This window comes from Trifolium pratense, linkage group LG3 (genome assembly GCF_020283565.1).
Source record: "Trifolium pratense cultivar HEN17-A07 linkage group LG3, ARS_RC_1.1, whole genome shotgun sequence".
Taxonomy (NCBI): Eukaryota; Viridiplantae; Streptophyta; class Magnoliopsida; order Fabales; family Fabaceae; genus Trifolium; species Trifolium pratense.
In genome coordinates, this window is record NC_060061.1 from 45083359 (window position 1) to 45101754 (window position 18396).

The 18396-nt window shown below is 31.4% G+C and overlaps 4 protein-coding genes across 4 annotated transcripts; 1 reads left to right on the top strand and 3 right to left on the bottom strand.

Annotated features, from left to right (window-relative positions):
* Window positions 1-3576: 3576 nt before the first annotated feature.
* On the top strand, window positions 3577-8110 carry LOC123918904 (heterogeneous nuclear ribonucleoprotein 1-like). The gene is made up of 5 exons (XM_045971079.1): window positions 3577-3919; window positions 4041-4162; window positions 4472-4693; window positions 5126-6335; window positions 7482-8110. The coding sequence occupies exons 3-5, from the start codon at window positions 4472-4474 to the stop codon at window positions 7493-7495; spliced, it is 1446 nt and encodes a 481-aa protein (XP_045827035.1). The 5' UTR covers window positions 3577-3919; window positions 4041-4162; the 3' UTR covers window positions 7496-8110.
* Window positions 8111-9463: 1353 nt separating this feature from the next.
* On the bottom strand, window positions 9464-10198 carry LOC123915213 (ATP-dependent DNA helicase PIF1-like). Its single transcript, XM_045966354.1, has 2 exons — window positions 10192-10198; window positions 9464-10102 (listed from the first exon to the last, which is right to left on the bottom strand). Exons 1-2 carry the CDS (start codon window positions 10196-10198, stop codon window positions 9525-9527), a joined length of 585 nt encoding a protein of 194 aa, XP_045822310.1. The 3' UTR covers window positions 9464-9524.
* A 2543-nt stretch (window positions 10199-12741) lies between these two features.
* LOC123918914 lies at window positions 12742-14344 on the bottom strand. The gene is made up of 7 exons (XM_045971090.1): window positions 14253-14344; window positions 14023-14182; window positions 13656-13934; window positions 13398-13568; window positions 13257-13298; window positions 13100-13159; window positions 12742-13012 (listed from the first exon to the last, which is right to left on the bottom strand). Exons 3-7 carry the CDS (start codon window positions 13662-13664, stop codon window positions 12848-12850), a joined length of 447 nt encoding a protein of 148 aa, XP_045827046.1. The 5' UTR covers window positions 13665-13934; window positions 14023-14182; window positions 14253-14344; the 3' UTR covers window positions 12742-12847.
* On the bottom strand, window positions 13827-16271 carry LOC123915214. The gene is made up of 11 exons (XM_045966355.1): window positions 16128-16271; window positions 15985-16029; window positions 15818-15868; window positions 15620-15670; window positions 15297-15483; window positions 14854-15121; window positions 14687-14777; window positions 14451-14575; window positions 14253-14343; window positions 14023-14182; window positions 13827-13934 (listed from the first exon to the last, which is right to left on the bottom strand). Exons 1-11 carry the CDS (start codon window positions 16175-16177, stop codon window positions 13827-13829), a joined length of 1227 nt encoding a protein of 408 aa, XP_045822311.1. The 5' UTR covers window positions 16178-16271.
* Window positions 16272-18396: the final 2125 nt, after the last annotated feature.

Below are 18396 nucleotides of genomic sequence, written 5' to 3' on the forward strand. Positions count from 1 at the left end.
CATATGTCTCAACACTTGACTAAAATATGTTTTTGCAAAATGTAACCAACATACAAAAACCCAACAATTGTCACATAAGATTTTCTTCAAACAAAATTGTCCATTTTTATAAGATTCTTTGAAATTTCAATTGCATTACTTATTTTTTCACAAACATACTTCTTATTATATATATATATATATATATATATATATATATATATATATATATATTTACAATTTATAACAGATACACTAGTGTGAACAATAGCTAATTCGATCTCTCTTAAAAGATAAAATTGAAAAATTCATAATATTAGTCAACAAATTTAATATCACAATCAATTTTTTCGATTCTTATAATTTATACAAAAACATCTTATATTTAAGAACAAACAAGTCATGAACCATCACTCACTTTGTTAACATGTACCCTAAAATCACAATGTTAACATATAAAAATGGATGGGGTATATGATCTTGGGTTGGAGCAATAAAAGGAAATGGAAACTTAAAAGTGTTGCATCATTTAATTTGAAGTCAAATATAAAAGTGTAGTCAAAAGTTTGAATTAGCTCATTGAGAGCATCATATAGAACTGGAGTCCAGCCTAGAGAGATAAGTTGGTATGGATATACTTAATTATTTTAAAAATAAATATATTATTACTTACGGTCCATTTGGCCTAGTTTTTTTTTAAGTTTATGCAAATAACTTATGCAATATAAATTAAGTTTTATGTTATTTTATAAGTTCACATTAATGAAAATTGTAATTTTATAATCTATTTTATCGTAAACTACCTTGACAAATTTATAATAATATATAAAAATTGCATAAGCTCTAAATAAGAGGAAAAAAAGTCAGGCCAAACAATACCTTATTATTGTAAAAAATAAAAGAAACAAATATATTATTTAAACAATTTTCTTCTATATTTAGAATTGTGACCAGTATACTATATATTGCTTAAGCCTCAAGTGTATAGTTGTTGACTAAATTATAGAACGAAGTGGGTGAGAACAAATAAGCTCTAAAGCCTACTACTAGTAGTAGGAAGTACCGTAGTATATTAACTACGATTTCATATTTTAAGATAAACAAATATGAGTATTAAAGTTTAAAATTTAATCACCATATATTATCTGTAATGTGTTTGTTAATCAAGCTATGCTTGGGTGGGTGGGGTAGCTCAATTGACACTTGCTGACTAAGCGGGTGTAGGCTGTTGGTCAGGGGTTCGATCCTTGGCAGCAGCAATTGTAGTATTTTCTTTGTAAATAAGTTGGTGGTACTTATAAACCATCAACTTTGTGAAAAAAAAAATAAAAAATCAAGCTATGCTCATGGAAACGACCTCAAAAATACGACCTAAAAAATAAATTAAATATAAGTGAATGTAAAAATTTTAAATCTAGGCTCCATCTCACATTATAAACAAAAATAATATTCTCACACTTATTAAGAAAAGTAAAATATGATAATTTGAAGTATGACATTTTATGTTTTTCTTGAAATAAGTTTCATGAAAAGAAGTAAAAAGAATTTACAGTATAAAAAAAAAAGTAAAAAGAATTTTTATTTTTATTTTTTTTGAAATGATGCAGTTTGTATTTAATTTCATGAGAATAAGTAAATTTTGTTTTTTTTACACAAACAAACTTAATTATGGCATTTCATTCATAAAGTAAAAGTAAATCTTGAAAATTATAAAAGTTAGTTTTTTTTCTTCTTATAATTTGGAACATGAAAGAATGATATATTTTTTGTTTGCTTATAATATAGGACAGAGGAAGTATATAAGAAAAAACTATGGATGACTGATGAGTTGCATACTACTAGAGAGAAAAATAGAGGAAGACGATGGATGTGTCTTGAGATTGCGAGAAGAAGAGAAATGCAAACGTGCAATGATGAGAAAGTAGTACGAAAGTAGTCTAATAGAGTATTCGATAATCGATAGTGCTTGATACGTACACAATGAGAATTTGATCATTGATAATTTGATAGTGCTTGGAGCTGCTCTGATACCATCTTAGAATTAGGTATTGAGTCTAACTCATCCTTATAAAACTACCTTGTAAGATGAGGATTGCCTCTTACTTATAAACTCATATTCAGGCCAACTCACATCCGATGTGAGATTTTAAACAAGTGTGGTTGAGTCTTCCTATGGTGAAAAGAATGTGTATATGGTACGAGGTCATTAGTTTTACGATTTTTTTAAAAAGTATATCTTGAAAAGGTGTGAACCTCAAGATTATTAGAGGAGCGATTAAGAAGTTGGTCTAAGTATATCTTGAAAAGGAGTGAACCTCAAGATTACCAACTTCTTAATCGCTCTTGATTACGTCGAGATTGACTCCTTTTCAAGATTTACGTTTCAAAAAGCCATAAAACTTGTAACCCATACAATTATTATACATCATCTTTTCACTTACAGACGTAACATGCTTTTATTATAGGAACGTCATTAAATTTATTCATTTAATTCAAATCAACTTTTTTTACCGCCATGTAGATCATTTCGAGGTTCTCTCTCCCTTTTAAGATTTACTTTTCGGATAAAATTAGTGACCTCATACCGCTCTCATATACATTATTTTCACCTTCAATAGTATGATACTTTTATTACGACAACATACATCATTGAATTTATTCGTTTAATTCACATAAACGTTTTGGTTGCCATGAAGATCATCTCGAGGTTCTTTCCCGTTCATGGTATACTTTAAAAAAAAAACCATAAAACCAATGACCTCATACCGCTCCCATATACATTTTTTACGCCTTCGAAATTAAGATGCTTTTATTACACCAACGTCATTGAATTTATTTATTTATGATTGACTTTTTAATTGTTCTGTAGATCATTTCAAGGTTTGCTTTTTTTCAGGATCTAGTTTTCGAAAAGCCATAAAACCAGTGCCCTCACATTGTATTTAGACACATTATTTTCACGTGCAAACACAAGATGCTCCTATTAGAGCAACATCACTGAATCGATTTTTGGTGAGACATATTCTACCCCTTGATAATTTAGGCGTATTTGTCCAACAACCAATGAGAACAAACCACATAATAGATTTGCATGTGGTAGACACATTTAACTTGTAACCAACTTTTATTTTACATGCATATGACTTGTTTTTATTGATTGATAGATAAATACACCCAAATTATCAAGGGTTGTTAATTAGGAAAAACCATTCATTTATTCAATCCAAATCAAATTCTTAATTGCTCCGTAGATTATCTCACGGTTCACTCGTTTTCAGGGTTACTTTTCAAAAAGCCATAAAACCAGTGACCTCACACCGCTCTCACAGGCATATTCGTTTCACCTACTAACGTGACGTAAAATGCTTTTATTATGGCAATGTCATTGCATTTATTTATTTTATTATTAATAATATACCTTAAAACAAAGTCTTACCCAAATAAATCGGTCATTACATAATTAATCTTATTCGAGACATATCAAACAACAAACATGAATACATCTCTTAGTCTAGATACAAACCTTACAAACTAATTTCACTTATTTTTTCATAATCTAATATTTTTAATTAAAAATATTGATTCACATTTTCTTACAAAACAAAAATATCATTATATGCTGTCATATGGTGGCTCCTCCAAATATTCTTGCACCAGAAGATTTATAGTCTCTCTCTATTTATATATTATGTAATTTGCCTCTCCTCATGTTAGTTACAAATTCCTTTTCTTTTCTCATTTAAATTAAGGTAGTAGTGGAATAACCAAAGAAGAAGAAAGAGATAGAAAAAAGCAAGAGAGAGAGAGAGACACAAACATAAACACAAACATAGAAGAGGATGATAAACACATCCTCTGTTTTCATTCCAAATTCCCATTGAAAAAAAAAATCATTTTTTTCACATGCCCATCATTTTTTCAGCATCTAAATCTTCATATGGTAAATTTTTCTCATCTGGGTTTCTTCAATTTTCATCGATCTCTTATAAAGTTTGTGAATTTGAATTTTGTTTTCTGATCTGTTTAATTGTTTTGATTTTTTGTTTATGTGTTGAGATTAGATATTTTGGTTGGTGTTTTGATTGATGCTGGGAAGATCCGATGCTCTTAGATCGAATTTGACAAAACCCACTTCGTGTTTGATCGAAGCAACAACTGGGTTGTGTCTGAATTTTCAGATAAGGTTTGTTTTTCTGATAGATTCTTTTGATGTGCATTTTCTGATCGGTTTTGCTCTGCTTTTATTTTGTTAAAGATTTGATTTTTATGTGAAGATTGTGCTGAATTATGATGCATTTAGATTGATTCCTTAACTGGAATTGTGGACATCATTGATTGATTTAGATGTAGTTGTTGATTTCTGATTTGATTTTGGTTGTTTGGTTTGAATTGAGATGAGAATTATGACTCAAAGTAGGTGTTTTTGTTGAATCTCAATATCGAATTTAGTGTTTGATGGTTAATAACTTGTTGTGATTGGTAATTGGCACAGATGGAATCGGATCTCGGCAAGCTCTTCATTGGAGGAATATCTTGGGACACTGACGAGGAACGTCTCAGGGAGTATTTTGCGACGTATGGGGAGGTAATTGAGGCTGTGATCATGCGGGATCGCGCAACAGGTCGTGCTCGTGGTTTTGGATTCGTTGTCTTTGCTGATCCTGCTGTTGCTGAGAGAGTCATTATCGATAAGCACATAATCGACGGCCGCACTGTGAGTTGCTTTATCTGTATAGATCGATCGATATATACTTGGCATTTTTTCCATATTGTGTGTTTCGTCTTGCTGCAATTGAAACTAGCTAAAATTGTATTTCTAATAGAGATCGTTGTGTCTTACTCTAAGATTTCATACTCTTTTTTGGTGATCAAATTATCATTTTCATTTTTTACTCTATTGGTTCAAGGTTTAACAACTTTAATAATACTTGAATTTTCGATGTACATTGGATCAAAATTGACCTTTTAACAACTTTGAAACTACTTGAATTTTCAATGTACATTGAATTGAGATTGACCTTTTAACAACTTTGTTAATACTTGAATTTCTTATGTACATTGGATCAGACTTGACTTTTTTCTGTTTATAACATAAGAAACTGAAAACGACTTGCTGATTTTGATCTATATCCTGTTGAATTTTCAGGTTGAAGCAAAGAAAGCTGTTCCTAGGGATGATCAGTACAATATAACCAGACAGACTGGTAGTGTACAGGGATCGCCTGGTCCCGGTCGTACAAAGAAGATTTTTGTTGGAGGCTTACCATCAACAATCACCGAAAGTGATTTCAAGATGTATTTTGATCAATTCGGTACAATTACTGATGTTGTAGTTATGTATGATCACAATACACAAAGGCCAAGAGGTTTTGGCTTCATCACATATGATTCAGAAGAAGCAGTCGATAGAGTTCTTTACAAAACATTTCATGAACTCAACGGAAAGATGGTTGAAGTCAAGAGGGCAGTTCCGAAAGAACTTTCACCTGGTCCCACCCGAAGCCCATTGATAGGAGGATATAACTATAGTTTGAACAGTAGAGCTAGTAGCTACCTAAACAATTATGGTCAGGGTTATAGTATGAGTCCAATAGGAGGATATGGAGTCAGAATGGATGGTAGGTTTAGTCCACTTACTGGTGGCAGAACCGGTTTTACCCCTTTCGGAAACACCGGTTATGGAATGGGGATGAACTTGGATTCGGGATTGAGCCCAAATTTTGGAGGAAACTCTAATTTCGGGAACAATTTAGGTTATGGTCGGATATTTAGTCCTTTCTATAGCGGAAACTCGAGCAGATATGCTACACCAATAGGCTATAACGGGGGCAGTGGAAGAGGCGATTCTCTTATGAACTCGACTTCTAGGAATGTCTGGGGCAATGGTGGTCTGGGTAATGCTAATAACCCCGTCAGCCCTGGTGCGTTCTTGGGATCTGGAAGTGGAGCTTTCGGTGTTTCCATTGGAAACAGCGGCACAAACTGGGGTCCTTCGATTCCGGCTCAGGGTGGAGGAGCTGCTTCTGGCTATGCTACTGGGAATAATGTTTATGAAGGTGGAGATAGCAGCTTTGGATTAGGTGCAGCAGGATATGGAAGAAACAGCAATGCAGTTGTGAATCCATCCTCCACATTTAATGCATCAGCCGGCGGTTATGACGGATCTTATGGAGACTTATACCGCAGTGGCAGCGGTTCGGTTTACAATGACTCTGCTTGGAGATCTGCTGCTTCTGAGATAGATGGTTCTGGTTCCTTCGGTTATGGTCTTGGCGGTATTGCATCAGATGATCCTGTGAAGACTTCCGAGGGCTATATTGGAGGCTACAATGTTGCAAGTAGACAACCTAATAGAGGTTAGATCTTTGGTTATATGTCAGATTTTTGTTTATATAGTTTTGCTGTCGATTTCCAATGGTGGTTTATATGTTTCAGAAGATGAATAATTCTGAATGAACTTGAAAAGAAAATCTGTATTAGTATTGTCTTTTACATTTGTCTTTAAGACCAGCATATCTTCAATTGTTATATATCGATAAAGGCACATTGGCAGCATTGTTGATGTCTTTTTATTAGCTATATAGCATCTACATTTTGGATTGAAAGCATGTCGGTGTTTGACACTTGTCGGGGTCTAACACCGACACATGTTGTTACATTCATTAACTTCCAATTTCTTAAATTATTACTAGTGTCAGTATCATTATTGTTTTCGTGACAGTGGTTCATAGCTTATAGTTGAGTGCTTGTTTCCTGACTTCTATTATGCATATCGTCTGAATTTTTATCTTCAGAATTTTGATACCTTTCTCCGCAATGTTCACTGCAATCCAAGTAGAATAATTGCTTGCAACTTCCTATAATCATGCGTAGGTTCTTGATTATTTTCATTTCAATTATTTCTTAATGTGATTTTATTGTAGTTTATATCAACATGAAATATGCTTATATATGAACAATCTCTCCCATGTTAAATGTGAATAATCGTATTGTCATGAGTAAATGACTGAGAAATATATATATATATATATATATATATATATATATATATATATATATATATATATATATATATATATATATATATATATATATCTGATTATATGCGGTACTTATGTACCTTTTCTCTTATAATATAATGTATTTCAATTTATATGATCCAATTTAATCATTACACTCATTTCTATTCCCAGTTACAAGAACACTTGATTCATTTTCGCGAATGAGCCTATTATATTGCAAAATGGTTATCTATTTAGCATATTTATGTTTTTGTGATGTTCATAATTAAGTTTATGAGTTAAATTACTAACTGTAAACTGACGGTGTAAATAGGTTTCACATACATCCAATCATATATCATTTATCTTACCACGTTCTTAAAAAATATCAAAGCATGACAAGATAGTGAACTATGTTTACACGTTCGTGTACAATGTATTCTCTAATCCCAATTTTATTGCATGTTACTCATTTTCACTTATAAAATTCGCTTGTTTCAGGTATCGCTGCTTAGGAGATATGTAATTTGGATATGTAATGGTAGCAGTAGATCAAGGGAAACTGTTTACAAGTAATGAGGTATTGTGAATTCATACATCTCCATCACTTTGAGAGAGATATATAAGCTCACAAGGAAATTTGTCATATAATAGCTAACGGTGTTCTTTCATTTGAACTATACATATTCAAAAAAACAAAGCAGTTACAAGTGATTTTGTGTAAGGCGTGGTGGTTTTTCCCTTTTTTTCCGGTCCTTTTTTCAGTTTTCAAGACATTAGGTTCCTTTTCATGGAAGTCAATTGAGGTGTAAAATCATATCGCGGGATATATACTAAGGAAGATTTATTCCATGATAGTGTAATAGTTGCATCTCCGGCGATGCATGTTGCGTCGTTGTTTAGTTTGTTTGATGATGATATGATAGAGTAATTGTTAAATTTTGAATTTCTTTGTTTCTTTTAGCAAAGGTGTTTGTTTTTGTCACCTTTTTATGGTATATGTAACTTTGATAAAAAAAATTGTAAGTGAGGTTCAGTTTGATTTATATATCATCAAGTGTGAAAAAACATGAGTGGGATTCCTATATAAGGTCCCCATCAAATAATCAAGTTTCTGAACAATTTTATTATTTTTTGTTGCACTTTTGCAATACAGCTTTACATTAATACTGTTTATGTCTTCATTTTTCAACATTAGTCAATTCTTGCCTATGATGTTTGGATGTTGAAACTGTTTTTTGAAAGTAACACATTTTTAAATATTGTTGTTGAATCATGTAGAACAATGTTCATTGGTTCAAACTTTGTGGTATGGTTTGTCAAAAAAAAAAAAAAAAACTTTGTGGTATGGCTCAAAATAATAAATTTAGGCTTAAAATATCAAGGATGGATATATAGTTGATTTGTCTCGGTGTCGAACATCAACATGTGTCAGACATCTAACATCTTCAATTTAAAATGACAGTATTACATTCTTTTTTAGAGGAACAAAAAAGTGTCGGTACTGCAAAGACTTAAATCTGTCTATGTTTTTAATTTTTTTTTTATAATATTTGTTTTAGTTTCTATAACTTTTGTTTGTTTTTGACAACATTTTGTTTTAGTCCTTGAATTTATTTATTTTTTCATTTGAGCTTATATAGCCAAATATTATATGGACTATTTGTAAAGAATACACTTTTGAATAGGGTCTAAAAAAAAGATTGAGTATTATTGGTAAAAAAGAAATTTAAATTAACTTTTTATTTATTCATTCATTGTATATGTAACCTATGGTTATCATTAGTGGCAATTTTATGGTTTTTATGGTTATTTGGCCTTCTACTTGTTACTTTCATATGATTCCAACTTGCAATAAGATTTCAGATTTGGATCTTTAACTGAACAAACTTACGTGTGGCTATGATTTTATCTTATCCTTAAGTGGATTAGAATTTGTCTTACACTTTTATCTTGAGCTGAATTTTGAACATTATCACTACAATTTCAATTTTTTATACAAAAGTAGTATTTTATTTGACATACTTATATTGCTTTTAAAGTGGTTGAGTCTATGTTATGATATTGATATCGTTTTGGTTTCTTGTACTTATTTAAATAAAATCAAATAATTCTATTCTCACATTAAGCTCAATAATCTTGAGTTTGATTATTAATAATTTAATATATGTTTTTCTTAGTAACTAGTAAGAGACCCGTGCTATCGCACGGGTCGTAACGTTACGACGATATTTTTGTAAGTTATCGTTTGGTAATCAAAATTAATACCAGTTATAAATTTTGAAATGCAAACAAACAATTAAATAGAACATAGTATATGACTAAAAAAAATAGTTACTATCAAAAAGAGTTTAAAGAACAAATTGAAACTTGTAAACATTGACATATATTATCAATCAACAAATTGAACTAAAATATATGAAAAAAGTTGAATCTCCAACCTGAAAGTATAGGAAAGAAAATACATGATTAAAAGTTGTTTGTACATATAATAAACTTATAATAAAAAGTATAAAAATGAGGAGGCTACACGTGACTTACCGGTCAAATATTATGGAAAACCTCTTTGTAGACAACATTAGTTGTTGAAGTTTTTGCTTGTTTGGTTTCATCATGAATCAAGATTTTGATACCTTTTTTGCTTTTGACTCTGGAAACTGCGACATAAATCTGTCCATGACTGAAAACATCTTTTGGCAAGTAAAGACCAACATAATCCAATGATTGTCCCTGTGATTTGTTAATAGTCATTGCATATGAAACAATTATAGGGAATTGTCTTCTTGTCAACTTGAAAGGCCATGGAGATTGGGATGGAGAGATCGGTACTCTTGGAATGTAAATAACATTACCATGATATTTTCCACCAATGACTTTTGCATCGATAACATGAACAGCTAATTTTGTGACAATCAATCTTGTTCCATTACACAAGCCTTCGGCTTGGTCTATATTTCTCATTAACATAATAGGTGTTCCAACCTTCAACTTAATACAATGATTTGGAAGTCCAGAAGTACGGAGAGAATTCAAAAATTCAGGTGTATAAATATGAAGCATATCTTCATTATGAATGTCAGATCTATCAACTGAATTACAACTGAAAAATTCAGTCTCTTCACCTGATAATAATAACATAATAATTGTTAAAAGAAAAAATTGAAGTTGAATTGTAAAATATATTGTGGAAGGCAGATTTTAATAACCATACCTGGCATTAAACCAAGAACATAATCATTGATTGAATCAACAACCTCAATGGTTGATGCTAATATTGCTCTACTTAACAAATATTCATAGTTTGTGTAATTTTGTGAAAAATCTGGGTATGTGCTTTCCACAATTCCTTGAATAGGGTCCTTGAACTCTGTAATCAAAATTTCTTTAGGAATTTCAATTTCAGCTGTTCCAACATTCAAATTTGAGTTGTTTCTAATTTGACAATCATTGTTTGATATAGATTGCAAAACCTGTCTTTTGGTAAGGGATGAAGAATTTGATGAAGATGCATCAGTTTTCTTGAAGCTTTTGCAATTTCTTTTGTTGATCATTAAACTCTTTCTTCGTTCCCTAGCTTTTCCCCCATCTTGGTGTTTATCATTTTTGTTGTTCTCCATGAATTTGCAAAGGTAAATTTGGATGAACCTGAAAATTAAATAGTTTGGTTAAAACTATTATAAATTTTCAAATCATTACAAATGTATAGCATATGGATGACTTACCTATTTTTTGAAGAAGAAATATGTGTTGATTGTTAGATAGGAATAGAACTTGATTGATTGAATTTTAAAAGTTTAGCCATTAGTTATTTTTTACTCTCTGCATAGGAATGGTTGAAGGCATGTATAAGTTGTCATTAACAATGAGTTTTATTTGGTTCATTAGATAGCAGACCCAATTTAAGTGATATTTTTTTTACATTTTGAATTTGAACATGAAACTGAAACTTGAATTTTCAGAGCTGTATTTCAATTTCAAAAAAGGTGGGAAAAGTTTGAATTTAAGTTGAAATTTGAACTTTGAATTCATAGTTTCCGTGAATTTCAAAGAGGTTTTGAAAGTAGCTGGATTGATGGTTTCATTTGTTGCAAAGAGGTTTTGAAAGTAGCTGGATTTATGTCAGTTCATTTAATGAACACCTAAAAGCATTAAGCAAAGTTAGTACCTTTGTAATATAAAATATACAATGTATGCTATGAAAGGATAGGTAGCTGGACTGCTTTATCAGTTAGATGTTTATAATGATCAACAAATATTAAATGCACCCAACAACCATCCTTTTTCTCAATTTAAAATTAGATAAAGCATTTACATGAATACAGCAAAAGAAACCTGGTCGTAGAGTTTGAGGTGAAAACAGGTACCAGAATTAAGCAATAGAGAACATGTGATAGGCTGATAAAATTAGGAATGGATTATAGTAACTTTGCAGGAAATATAGTAACATATTTGGTCATTTTCTAATTTATGACTTTGTCTACATCAACCCTTTTGATATTTGCAATATCAACGAAAGTACCTTTGAGCACATTATTATAAGTAAAACCATTGTATTAACATAATTCTTTCCAACCTACCTCAATTTTGATAATTCCATTAGGCCCTGCAGATTTGGTTATTGGACACAACATTGGCTCCCAAATAGATCCCTCCAGGATTAATTCAGAATGATAGGATGTAATATAATCACTCAACAATTTGTTGAAAATCTGAAACAAAATAAAAAATTATGAATGAAAACTTGGAAGTGAGTAAAAATGAAAGTAGATTTAACAATGAAAAATACTGAATTGACTTAACTAATTCTGGATATTCGACAGTGCAGTTGTAATCCGAGGATGTTCGAGAGATTGGTTCCAAGAAACAATATGTAAATACAGAGTATCATATATTTTCCATTCAGCATATATTCAACTCTGGAGGGTTGTAACAATGAAAAGTTATAAGTAATTAACATGGATTTATAGTAAGGGAAAAAAAGGTTTTGTAAGCACTGCTTACATGTAAGAATGCAGCTTTATATTGAAACTTACGACATCCTTGATAAAGACAAAAACTTCCCAGCATTTTATTTTCCTTGACCCAAGTATGGTGCTAATTTTATCAGTAAGCAGTTGTGGCATGATTGTTTGAATTGGTGATATACTTTGTAAATAAAATGAAGAAGTGAAATGAAAAACTTAGATAGAGGTAGCCTATTTATAAAACAATGAAATAGAAAGAGTTGGTGATGGTATAATATAATAAATGTATGACGGTTTGTAATAAATTCAATATAACCAAATGGCCAAAAAGTTGGTCAATAAGGGATGGTTCATAATAGTTGCCGAGTCATTGCCGAGTCATAATAAATATAATACTCCCTCTGTCCCAAAAAGAATGACCCATTTTGAATATATGCACTATTCATATATATTGTTTTGACCATATTTTTCTACTAATAAATAAAAATAAATATTAACATATAAGATGTTGTTAGATTCGTCTCGATGAGTATTTTCAAAATATCAATTTTTTATAATTTTTACTATTATACAATTAAAGATATTAGTCGCCAAAGTTATGCATTGGCATGCGTGTTTTGGTCAACTGGGTCATTCTTTTTGGGACGGAGGGAGTAGTAATTAAGTGCAGCAATGATCATAATTAAATATAACAGTAGAGTTTAAGATAAAATAGATTACATAAAGTACTCTAATTAATGGTGTTTCCCAAAAAGACAACTAATTTGTCATACGAAAAGCTTGTATACAGACCAAAAGTGTTCTATTGTTTCAAGAACACATAAAAAAAGGAGGCATTAAGTTATATTGTTACTGATAAGCACAAATCCTAAACATAGCAATATTAGTCGATTACAACATCGGTTACTCCATTTTTGGGTGTTTCGGCATTTTAGTGGAAGATAGTTTGGAACCAATGAAATCAGCAGCTTCAATGTTGTCATCTTTAAGATCAGCTCCAGTTCTTTTTGAAGGTGTATTCATTGTCAACAGATTAGGATCAATTTCATCAGTATCAGACAAAGAGACCTAAGGCAAAGTGTAGGAAATAAGACAACAGTGAAGTAGGGTAGACATGTTTAGGACAAATTAATGTGTGCTAGTTAAGATGAATACCGTTGGAATAAGATAATCTGCTTCACGATTGGATTCAACAGCTTCAGAAGATGTAATTTCCTGGATGTACATGATTCATAAGTTGTTAATATCATTAAGTGTATGTATTTATATTGAAGAATACTTCATGAGTTTAAAACATATATAAAGAAATAACCTCAGTGAAGGGGGAGGGAACTTGTTCCAGTGGTTTGGGATCCTTGAAAACATGAAAAAAAGATTTAGTTTGGTATATAGGTGGGAAAAAATAAACTATTGAAGAATAGATGACATGAAGTAATACAAATGGATGTATTACTTGAGCAGAAGTGAATTGAGCTTTGAGATCCTCAATGAAGTTTTCTCCGTCATGAACTCCTTGAACAGATCCATTTGACCATTTAGGCTGCCACTTAACTCGTACTGCCAAAGTTCGACCTTCAATTGTGTCAATGGTGGTAGGATATTCGCGAGGGTCGTTATATCCTATCTGCAATGTGTGACAATTTTTAAAATATGAGTAACAGTTAATTGTTTGTATGTGAAATGATAAAAGAATAGTTGGAAAATGCGTTACCGCAATCATTTTAGCACGAAGAGAAGCTGCCGATTCTTTGAAGATCTCTTCGCATTCACGGTCCCAAAAGGTAAATGTTGCTTCAGTATTTGCATATACAACATCAACATCAACTCGATACTTCCAAATCTCAGTTTCAGTTGGATGGCCATCACCACACTTAAAAGGTGGTTAATCACCGCTTGCAGTTTTGGGACATTTATAGCAAGCTTGATAATACCATCCCTTATTATTAGTCCTCACTCGAACAGTGTTGACAACAGTAACACAGTTTGTATCCTATATAACAAAATGAAGCTATGTAAGTCCTTTAATTATGAATCTATATAAGTTGAGAAGATTATAAATGGAGCAATAAGGGAGTTACCCTAGAAAGAGACATCATTTGTGGTAGTGACATGATTTCAGCGTTGTGACATAATTTCTGTTCAGGAGTATACATCGACCCTCCAGATGATTGGCTCATGAGTTGAGAAGGTGTATCAACAATGTCAGCAATGGTTCCATTTGAAATAGCTTCAGATAATCTGTATATTAGAGAATATTGTTATTTGATCATGATTAACAGGATGTCAGCAATGTTCTATTTGTTATTACCTTGTCTTGAACTCCAAAATTTCTGGAATTTTCTCATTGATGAAAAGCTTTGTAGAATTCCAAGTGTTTGAAACAGACAATGGGAAATTGCCTTAAATAAGACACAAAACACCATAAGAATAATGTCTACATGGAAACTAAAAATTGAGTTAATATTAGAGGGAAAAAGGAGCTTAGTAGGAGAAAGAGGTTATTAACCTTTTGGCTTGATCTTTGCATATTTCATACAAACTATAGTTGGACCGACATCAGTGTTTTCTCTAGTGTAAGTGATGAATTTCATGGCATAATGTTCCCATAGGGTGCATTGTATCTTATTGTCACTATAATGTATACAGAGACCTTATATTAGACACATGTCATGCTTACAAAGAATTAACATATATTTACTCAATGTGACATAAATCAGTCTTAATTGATAATTCATAATTTACCTAAGGTCTTTGAGACGGAAATTGGCTTGAACTTTCCTAGTACCTTGAATTGCCTGTGTATATCCAATATCATCTACAACTCCAATAATATCTGTGTAGGTTAAAGCAAAGCAATGTCAATTTGAGTGATATAAGTAAATAGGAATGATGTTTTGATAATTATATACCATAAAGTAGATCTTCACGCCATTTTCCCGCTGCAATCTCAACAAAGTCTTTGAACTTAGGCATTGGATACGGAATGTCATGTCGATTAACATCAGAAACTCTAGTCCCTCCAGTCAACCTCAATTTGAATTTGTGATCTGTTAGCTTAAATTGGTCATCATTTTTTAGAACTTGAAAATTCTGGAAGGTGTAACTGTTTTTCTCAACGATTGTTGGATCTAATGTCGCATTTAGTTCATGTGGAACAATGACTACAATAGCATCCCCCTGAAACATACAATGTATGTAACTTGCAATGTGTTTAAGTTAAAAAATACTTAATGATGTTTTCTCATATTATGTTGAACAAAAGAGAACTGTTGTTATTGTTCGAAATACATAATAGTAAAACAGTCAGAATATTGTACAAACACATTATAGGAGAAATGGTGAAAATTTAGACCTTGCAGTCAACCACCACGATTTCAAAGCTTTGTTTCCCATCCCTGCTGGCAATATTCCATTTGTCCTTGACCTTAACCGCAATCTTCCAAAGTTCTTTGCCATTGTGAATGTCTTTAAGCAGACTTGGTTGTCTCTCCATTGTTGAAATTCCTGTCATTGTTGAATTTGCTCCTGTGTCCTTGGAGCTGTTATTGAAAAAAACATGAATAATAAATAATGGAAACAAATAAACAATCATCTGAAGCTCTGATTTTTGAAAAAAAAAACTATGAAACCAAAAGAACAATCATCCTATAAAAACAACAGTAAGAATATTTTTACCTTGTTTCAGAAAGTTGATTCTTTGTTGCAGTTGTTACTTGTTCCATTGAGCTGTTTGAGAGATTTCATTGACAATAAAAATCAATAATATAAAATGGAAACAAAAGAACAATCACCTAAACTATGATTTTTTAAAGAAACCTATATGGAACCAAAAGAACAACCATCCTATAAAAACAGCCCAAAGAATATTGTTACCTTGTTTGAGAGATTTCTGTCTTGTTTGAAGCTGGTCCATTTTCGTTAGAGCTGTGCATATTTCATTTACAAACCACAATGAAAAATGATTATAAACCACGAAATAAGAGGATCTAAAACTATGATTCTAGTGTTGTTTTTCGAAGGAACGTGATGAAAAATGTTACCTTTGTTGAGCAAGTTGATTCTTTGATGAAGTTGTTACCTTTGATCTTCATTTTTGGAAAAAAAAAATGAAGTTTGAAATCAGACATTTTGTTATAAGAATCTGAAATACTTGTGTGTTATAAAGCATGGATGAAGTTTTTACCTTGTTTGAGGAACTTGTTTCATTGTTGTTCTTGTTTGAGGTTGATCCATTTTCTCTTGAATGAAGCTTTTAGCTTTTTCTTTGGTGAAAGTGAAGTGAGAAGGAGAGAAAGAGAGAATAGAAAACGTGAGAGAGAGAAAGTGAGTGTTGGGAATAAGGGAATTGAGTTGAAAAAGATGGTAAAGTAATAATATAACTTTTTCGGATAAGATAAAATGCAATCCTTATGTGTATCCTTTGTAACTTTATGGATGATGGCTTATACGGCTTAGTTCAATTTGAACTACACCTTTCCTTTTCCCTCACAAAAATTAAAATGGCTTATATGGCTCAGTTAATATCCATCAATTTGTGTACTTTCAATTCAGTTAGCAAATTTTTGGACATCAAATACCCTCAAATGGGACACATGGCAGCTTATTAAGTGAGGGCAGTTATGATCTTTAACCAACAACTAATTTTCTTATATTGTATTGATATTCGGTAATTTTCCCGAAAGAAGATTAAAGGTATTTGTTAAGGGATAGGATAGGATAATCCTTAAACACAATGAAAACATTTTTTTAATTTGTGAGAAGAATTAATTGCTAAATTATTAAGGGGTTACTTTTAAAGAAAAAAAGAAGTTTTAGATTTTTGGCTAAATTGCACATATAAAATAAGAGAATATTGATGTAATAAATTTTTACGTGTATTTTTAAAAAATATTCTCTTATTTTATATGTGAAAATCAGTTAAAGTGTCATTTTTAACTAAATTGTACTTTTGATACATTAACTATCACAAACTTACGATTTTGGCCCCTTAATTGTTATAATAACACTTTTGGCCCTCTAATTTTCACAAACTTGCAATTGTTGTCAAGACTTTATGCTCAAGTGGTTAATGAGATCCCCTACGACGGATCATTCGGGAGAACCCGAGTTCGATTCCTGTTGAAATTTTTTTTGGCCAGATTTTCCTAACCTCGCGGTTGAGCTCTGGATTACTGGGTCCCCCTTCCCCTGAGAACTAGAAGGTAAATAAAAAAAGATGACCTCTTTTTAGAAAAGTGAATAATGTAAACTAATTATGCGGAAATAAAAGATAAGTGGGCAACAAACTACATTATTAATTTTTTTAGATAGCAAAATTAATCCTTCTAAATACTACATTCATAGACTTGGCCGTCCCCGACTATTTGGAGGCCCCACTCGAATATTAAAAATGGTCTCTAATATAAAACAAAAAAAATATTAATGAATCTTTCTCTTTTTAAATCGTAAATAACATTAAAAAAATTATCATTGTATATAACATCAAAAAAAGACATTATAATCAATGATTAAAATGACTAAAACTAAAATCATGCAACAGGAAAATACATTGTAGGGATTTAAATCAAGGACCTTGCACTCAAAAACATTAGAAGCTACGCTAATCTATTTATACATATTTGATATTTTATGAACAATAAAGGTAAATAAATATTACTATAGCCCCCAAAATTTTGAGACTTTCTCAAAATTTTGAGGCCTGATGCCACCACACACCCGACACATGGGCGTGAGCCGACCCTGCACGACCCTTTAAAATCTCTGCAGAAGATCCAGTCTTTAAGACTAGAAATTCAAAAATATCAAACATAAATTATATAAAAATATAACATAAAATTACATTTTCAAATGTCAACTCTTTCACTCAATCAAAATAGTTGCTAATAGTCCTAGAGCCTCTCCAATTGCTATTTTCATAATCGGTTGAAACCAAAGTGTCTCACTCCCATAAACATGCCAAATTCATCATCTCTTAAGTAGATTCTTATTTCCACTCTATTGTGATATTCAACATTGTATTGACAAGGAACAAATAGAGGATAAAAAATAGAGCAAAACCGAACTTCTAATGTATATACACAAGAAAATGCTTAGCTACGAGAATCAAGTGATTGAACAATGACTTGTATTTATATAGTCCATCCTAATAATAGGATTTATGATTTGTCAATTACAATGAGTGAAAGCAGTAGCGGAGTCAGAAAAACTATAGAATAGGACAAAATTTCACATGTGACATAATATATAAATAATTCAACAAGATATATTAGTTTTGCTCTAAACGACCAACCACTAAAAATATCAGTTTTGAACAAAAAATCTCAATTTTTTTTAAAAATTCTCAGTTTTACTTAAACTAACTCATAAAATCTCAGTTTTTGCCCCAAACCAACCCGTAAAACACCAAAAAAATTTACCATAGCTCGAGCAACTGTCCAAGCTTGTTGGGCATT

Excerpts from the sequence above, each read along its gene's own strand:
- LOC123918904 (XM_045971079.1), top strand. The coding sequence starts at position 4,472 with ATGGAATCGGATCTCGGCAAGCTCTTCATTGGAGGAATATCTTGGGAC. Across the intron at positions 4,694-5,125 it reads ACATAATCGACGGCCGCACT|GTTGAAGCAAAGAAAGCTGT; the intron begins GTGAGTTGCTTT and ends TTGAATTTTCAG.
- LOC123918914 (XM_045971090.1), bottom strand. Across the intron at positions 13,299-13,397 it reads CTCAATTCACTTCTGCTCAA|GATCCCAAACCACTGGAACA; the intron begins GTAATACATCCA and ends CATGTTTTCAAG. Across the intron at positions 13,160-13,256 it reads TTCCCTCCCCCTTCACTGAG|GAAATTACATCTTCTGAAGC; the intron begins GTTATTTCTTTA and ends ATGTACATCCAG.
- LOC123915214 (XM_045966355.1), bottom strand. The coding sequence starts at position 16,177 with ATGGATCAACCTCAAACAAGAACAACAATGAAACAAGTTCCTCAAACA. Across the intron at positions 15,869-15,984 it reads AATCAACTTGCTCAACAAAG|CTCTAACGAAAATGGACCAG; the intron begins GTAACATTTTTC and ends AAATATGCACAG. Across the intron at positions 15,122-15,296 it reads TCGTGGTGGTTGACTGCAAG|GGGGATGCTATTGTAGTCAT; the intron begins GTCTAAATTTTC and ends TGTATGTTTCAG.